Source organism: Drosophila mauritiana, chromosome 2L, assembly GCF_004382145.1.
Source record: "Drosophila mauritiana strain mau12 chromosome 2L, ASM438214v1, whole genome shotgun sequence".
In the NCBI taxonomy this organism is placed as follows: domain Eukaryota; kingdom Metazoa; phylum Arthropoda; class Insecta; order Diptera; family Drosophilidae; genus Drosophila; species Drosophila mauritiana.
The window spans coordinates 906317-913314 of NC_046667.1; the positions used below are offsets into that span (position 1 = coordinate 906317).

At 49.9% G+C, this 6998-nt stretch overlaps 1 protein-coding gene and 1 non-coding gene across 2 annotated transcripts; one reads left to right on the top strand and one right to left on the bottom strand.

Annotated features, from left to right (window-relative positions):
* The first annotated feature begins 227 nt into the window (after positions 1–227).
* Positions 228–2887, top strand: LOC117148456 (larval serum protein 1 beta chain). The gene is made up of 2 exons (XM_033315831.1): positions 228–511; positions 579–2887. Exons 1-2 carry the CDS (start codon positions 302–304, stop codon positions 2736–2738), a joined length of 2370 nt encoding a protein of 789 aa, XP_033171722.1. The 5' UTR covers positions 228–301; the 3' UTR covers positions 2739–2887.
* Positions 2888–3593: 706 nt separating this feature from the next.
* Positions 3594–3758, bottom strand: LOC117135345. The gene has a single exon (XR_004458999.1). It is a non-coding gene; the product is annotated as a U1 spliceosomal RNA (small nuclear RNA).
* Between the last annotated feature and the right edge of the window lie 3240 nt (positions 3759–6998).

A 6998-nucleotide genomic window follows, 5' to 3' on the forward strand; every position in this document is an offset into this window, starting at 1 on the left:
AATAGAAGTCTCGCTTTGATAAGAGACAAGAGGGTACCAAGGCGATAAGAGGTAGCCCGGCACAGATGGACAGATGGCGCGATCGCCGCACCTGAGATACACCCAGTGACCCCCAAACTGCACCGCGATATCTCCGAGCAGATTCCGAGCACCGGACACTGCGCTCGTAGGCGGGACTCTTGGGTATAAAAGCAGCCAGGTGGACGGCAGTAAGGCAACAGTCTTTAGGCATTGGATCCACTGGGTGCATCTGATCCGGAGCAGTTGAGTGTCAAGTGTAGAGTTGCAGGAGTCCGCCAACATGAAGATCGCCATCGCATTGCTGGCCTGCCTGGGCCTGGCCGCCGCTGCCAGCTTCCACCAGACCCACGAGGTCAAGATCGCCGACAAGGCCTTCCTGATGAAGCAGAAGTTCCTCTTCGAGATCGTCTACCGCGTGGAGGATCCGCTCATGTTCGAGGACCACATCAAGCAGGGCGAGAAATTCTACTTTGAGGAGTCCTACTACACTGTGAGTGGATTAGCACTGGGTGAAGTGTTTCCTCTCCCTAATAACTGATCATTGTGATCCCTTCCAGCACTACGACATGTACATGAAGAAGTTCTTCGAGGCCTACAAGGCCCACGCCCTGCTGCCCAAGGGCGAGTTCTTCGGCGCCCTGGTCATGTCCCACGCCAAGCAGGCCCGTGGTCTGTTCAACTTCTTCTACTACGCCAAGGACTGGGAGACCTTCGCCGCCAACGTGGCCTGGGCCCGCATGCACGTGAATGAGGGAATGTTCGTCTACGCCCTGACCATGGCCGTGATCCACCGCAACGACTTCCACGGTCTGATGCTGCCCTCGATCTACGAGATCTTCCCGCAGTTCTTCTTCAACAGCAAGTTTGTGTTCGAGGCGGAGAAGTTCGACTACGAGATGTGGATGAAGATGACCATGTACGAGAAGGAGTACATGGATGTGTACTACAAGACCCACGGAAACGACTACACAACCATGTACCGGTCCAGCGACTACACCTACATGAAGGACTTCAAGACCTGGCAGTGGTGGAAGCTGATGGGTCTGGGCGAGCACTGGTACACCGAGGACAAGTTCATCCTGCGCGAGAACATCTACGAGTTCAACCAGGAGTCCAAGTGGCTGTCGATGATGAAGGACGTGAAGAAGTTCTACATGCCCGTGGACTACACCCGCGACCTGAACCTCTACAACAAGGAGTCCAAGCTGTCCTACTTCACCGAGGATCTGGGCTGGAACGCCTACTGGTACTACCTGAACATGGACTACTCCTTCTTCCTGGACGGCAACACCTTCGACCTCAAGAACGACCGTCGCGGCGAGTGGTGGCTCTACAACGTGCACCAGCTGCTCAGCAGGTACTACATGGAGCGCCTGTCGCACGGATTCGGCGAGATCCCCGAGTTCTCCTGGTACCACCAGATCGAGATGGGCTACGACCCCCAGATGATCTACTACAACGGCATCGGCTACAGCTTCCGCAAGAACTACTACGAGATGGAGACCTACGCCAACTACGACATGCTGGACAAGATCACCGGCTTCCTGAAGCGCATCCACAACATCGTCGAGATGGGCTACTACAAGACCGCCGATGGCCACACCATCGATCTGCGCAAGCCCGAGGCCATCGAGTTCATCGGCAACATGCTGCAGGGCAACGTGGACGCCATGGACAAGATGTTCTACCAGTTCTGGTACATGCTCGCCCACATGTACTTCGCTGACGCCGACTACCACCAGATGGACGTGTACCCCAACGTGATGCTCAACTTCGAGACCATGATGCGCGACCCCATGTACTACATGTTCTACAAGTCCATCGCCCAGGTGTACTTCCAGTTCATGCACTACCTGCCCAAGTACACCAAGGAGCAGCTCCTGATGCCCGGCGTGACCATGAAGCACGTGGAGGTCAGCGACCTGACCACCTACTTCGACCTGGTTGACTTCGATGTGACCAACATGCTCAACGACAAGATGATCTTCCAGGACGGCAAGTTTGTGTGGGACATGTCGCTGTTCGCCCGTCAGATGCGCCTCAACCACAAGCCCTTCACCTACACCTACACCATCGAGTCCGAGAAGGTCGAGAAGGTGGTCATCCGCGCCTTCCTGGGTCCCAAGTTCGACGAGTTCGGCAAGGTCATTTCCCTGGCCGAGAACCGCATGAACTTCATGGAGATCGACGAGTTCTACTACGAGCTGAAGGCCGGCACCAACATGATCACCCGCAAGTCCAGCGAGTTCTACTGGACCGTCAAGGACCGCACCACCTACACCGAGCTCTACTACTACACCATGATGGCCTTCGACGGCAAGTACGACTTCCCCCTGGACATCAGCGAGCCCCACTGCGGATTCCCCGACCGCCTCGTCCTGCCCATGGGCTGGCAGAAGGGCATGCCCATGCAGATGTTCTTCATGGTGGTGCCGTACGTGGCCCCCGCCCACGAGCAGTTCTCCACCTTCGACTACACCTACTCCTGCGGCATCGGATCCGGAGCCCGCTACGTGGACAGCCTGCCCTTCGGCTACCCCTTCGACCGCGAGATCGACGAGTACGAGTTCTTCGTGCCCAACATGTACTTCAAGGACGTGTCCATCTACCACGCCGACACCATGGAGCCCTACTACAAGTACAAGAGCTACTCCAACTACGGCCACTTCGACTACGCCTTCTTCAACGACTACTACACCAAGTACTTCAAGTTCTGAGCGTCGTCGTTGTGTGTGCGGCTTCGATTGCGAAATCCGGAAAACGACCACGGAACGATCTACCCATTGAGCGGATGTTTTTAGAGTGTCTGATACCTAGCTAGTAAGGTGTGCAAAAAGTCTAATAAACTTTCGAAAACCAAGTAAAAGTGGCCCTGTTTTCCATATATATGCAAGGATCCAAAAATTTGAAAAAATAGGAACTTCCTAATCGAAAGCAACATACTTTCGAGGGTCAATTATTTCCGGCATTTCTACTTAGACCTCCCAACTGCTTCTGGCTGCCTTCTCATGGATACCCATCCCCTGAGCGGACACGACTGGCTGAACAACAGGCTAATCGCTTCCATCTTGGAAAGCTATCTTTTGCGACCACCGTAAGATGCCATTAGCCTGTTGTTCAGCTAGCTCTACTAACTCCAATCCAACTACCAACCAGGACTTCAAACTGGAACAGCCTAGAAAAAGGCTTGACAGAATGATGTCCTTGTTGAAACGTTATGCAATGCAGACCCGCCCTCCGCCCTTTGTATTTAAAAATGGGTCTCTTAAGATAGCATCTGGATTTCAAATGGGGCCTCCACGGAGACCAATGAGGTTTTATTGAGCTTCACGACATCTTCCTGTTGTCAGAGAATCCCACTTCTTCACCCGATCCCCAAAGTCTGGGGACCTCCTACATTTCGCCCTTCGACTCTTAAGATGGACAGATGCGATCATACAATTTGGCACAAAGTTAACGGACGACACGTAAAGCCATCGCAAATGTGTGGGGAACTCCGTCGGACTCAAGTCAAACATATTAGAATGGGTGTTATAAAATTATTTAAAATAATATTAAAATTTATTGCAAATGTCGGGACGGCGCGAACGCCATTCCCGGCTACCAAAAATTACACGCACGAGTTATTCACATTAGGAATAATCGCAGAGGTCAACTCAGCCGAGGTGCAATGGCCAAGCCTCACTCCGGAGGAACCGCCTTCGTGATCACGGTTAACCTCTACGCCAGGTAAGTATGCTTTCCTCCGCTCAGGGGATGGGTTTCCATGAGCTGGTGGCCAGAAGCAGTTGGGAATTATTGTAGTGAGAGTGCGTGAAAGTCTTACCCCCGAAAGTATGCTAGCCCAATGTGACATCCGCAGTTGGGTTGATTTTTGGAAACAGTGCGTTGATATGTGGTTCTTATCTGCATCCACCCTTATATTATATGTAACCTTTGGATTGTACTGTGTGTATCTGTGAACCGTTGATTGGAACCCCATTTAAATGATTATTAGTATATTAACGAGCGAATAATGACAATACGAATTTTAATTAAAACTAAACAATCTGAGCGGCCCACAATAGTTTTACAAGCCACGAAAATATCAGCCATAAAATGTTTTGGATGGTGAAAAATCAGCGGAATATGGTTAACCTGACAACGAAACAGAGCATCTTCTGTGCGGAATATTTGTGGTAGTAATAAATGGTTTTGCAGAATTCCATAGGCCGCAAAAAACTAATAATCGAAATAGTTTCGATAGAAACTCGATAGAAAGTCCGATGGTGTGAATGGATGGATGCGGTGGAGTGGGGGGCGCCGAAAGTGATTTAATTTATGGCAATTACAAATTGTTATTAGAAATTTGCGGTCAACGAGTGCGCACACGACCGCAGGTGAATATAAAATCAAATGGGAAAATGGGAAATGGGAAATGAACCAGGCTGAAACAGCAAAAAAGCCGAAGAGCAAAAATTATTGTTGACATAAGCCGCATATTCAGTGTGATGTGCGTGAATTGTTTGCTGTTTGTTTGTTTGTTTGCGGGCCACTCGCGTCCTTTTGCATTATTCCAGCACATGTTGCGATGCACCGAAGGACTCGCTGCAAATGCATAATTAAACTAGCAAACACGGCCATCAATTTGGCCCTGTGCTCTGTTTTTGATGAGCACTTGACAAAACGCTAATGAAAGTGCCGCAGGAGGAGTGTTTGTGTTTTCGCGGCATTTTAATTAATAAATGTCCATCCAGTTTGGCCGGGTGGTAACCTGGCCAACCGACCGACCAACTTTGCCACATTAGCTGCAATTCAACTTTATCAATAGGCTTCTAATTAACTGGCACACGGGCCAAGTTACACACACACACGCATAGTTCGTCCTGAAGGACCCTTCTACCCACAACACTTTTGCGTCGAGTTTGCTGATCTAGTTTTCGGTTTTCATGTTTAATCAGTTCAAACGCGATTCCGCAGTGAAGCTATCTAATCCCCTTTCGGCTCCTCAGTCACGTATTCCGAGAACATCCAGCACGGAAACGCGGTCATGGGTGAGGAAGTAGTACACTGAAATAAAAATATGGCACATCGATCAAATGAACTAAATATATAGTGCATATATAGTACTAAACTGTAGGGTAGTCTTGCAAAAGAAGTCAGTTGCATTTCGAGGTCTGATATTTTTTATATGTGAAAATCTCAGGGAATCTCCATCCAACTTGTGCTCGCCAAGGACCAGAGTGGGTGTCGGGAGCACTTGGGGCATCCCCTTGATGGGCGTCCGAGTGCGTTTCTGCGCAATTATTTGGGCATCATCGGGCTGCCCCCGCAAATGGAAACTTTTTGGCCGGCAAACAGCGAAACTTTGCCATCATAATTTCTAGCTGCCGTGTCGTGTCCTTTGTGCCTGGCCAGGTTTCCCGGAGACGGCTTCTGGCCAGGACGGAGGCGAGCGTGGGCAGCATAAGCAGGGATAAGTGCTCCTGAGTGGACAGGACTCATTGTGCCCGGCCTTCATTAGAGCTGACTGAGCGAATAATAAACAAGAAGCAATCGCCTCCTTTTCCTTTGCGGACTTTTGCTTTTTGTTCCGTTCGGGCGGTGTTTAAAAGCATTTCCATGCTAAAACAAAAGGCCATTCAATAGGATTTCGCCTTTATGGGACTGGCTGCCCAAATGCGGCTTAAGTTAGTGCCTCCTCCTGCAGTCGAAGTCCTTTGGCCGTCCAGGACATCCGCAGTTGGCACTCCCGCCGTATTTACATGCTCGTCCCCCCTTCAGTATTTGCTCGGCCAAACGACTTTTCTTCGTTTCCTCTGTTCTCGGTGAAATTCTAAACCTTTTATGGGAATGGGTGGAGATGGTCGGAGCTTTTAAAATATTCATAGAATGGCTTTAATAACGGCAAATGAGCAAGCCAAACCGCTCCAGTCAGCCCCAAAATGTCATTTTATGCACTGCGACAAAACAACCAACTCCCTTCTCTCGAACTTCATCACTAAAATCATCTACTAGGTGTCTACCAGTAATGCCTATGATCTTCCCATTTCCCCCAGTGTGGAGTGTTCATTTCACTATCCAATTGTCCATCTCTATCGACGGATGGCAGGAGCAAGTAGGCCACAGGTTGTGCGGCAAAAAGCAATTTTTATTTACCAGGGGCTCCGCTGAATCCACCGGCTCCATTCCATTCCGTTGACTGATTGGCGAGACGGCGCCAGAGCGCAAATACTGGGTCCGGGATCCAGAGACCGGCGACCGGAGACAAACGAGGCGTCCATCTCAAGATGCGCACCCCAATCCCCAGTCCCCAGTCCCCGATCCCCAGTTTCCGATGGCGAAAGCCATGCCCTCTATCGAGCGACTCCATCGGCTTGGTATGCAAATCAGGGACGACGTCGCCGGGCAGGAAGTTGATTAAATGACAAAATAAATAGAAAGTGAAGGATAATGTCAACATTCTAAGTGGTTTTCTTTTAAAAAGCTTAACTGACAATGAACCGCAGGGCAGCGGTCGTCCTGCCCTCCCTTCATCTCGCAGAAAGTTGGGGTTCCTGCGACCACGGCATCAAGTTGAATAAATTATTTTTGTGACTGGCGGGCAGGCTGGAATCCGGAATCGGGTGAGGAGGAGGAGAAGGAGGGGGGAGCTGCGGGAGTCCGGTGTTCGGGAGGCAAGTCCTTGAGGTCGCTGCCACAGGAAATTGACTTTGATAGTGCATGAAATTTGATGATAATTTAACATTTTTCAATTTGGGTTTATGGGCCCAAAGCCCACGTGGCGGCTACACTTGAAACAATTGGGGGTGACCTCGTAAGGTAATTCTCACTAGTTACTGATGTAAGTATTGTACATTCATATTTGTTGGAATCAATCGATTCTTAATCCTATAGTTTCATCGCGAATCAACATTGTTGTTGTTTTCAGTGCTTAGTTTTGACTACTTGAGCCAGTTCCTCCCCATATGAAGCAACTTCAAGTGCACGGGGATGAT

Bases quoted from the DNA above. Each gene is read 5' to 3' on its own strand.
- LOC117148456 (XM_033315831.1), top strand. From the start codon at position 302: ATGAAGATCGCCATCGCATTGCTGGCCTGCCTGGGCCTGGCCGCCGCT. The intron at 512-578 runs GTGAGTGGATTA...GATCCCTTCCAG, and splicing joins TTGAGGAGTCCTACTACACT to CACTACGACATGTACATGAA.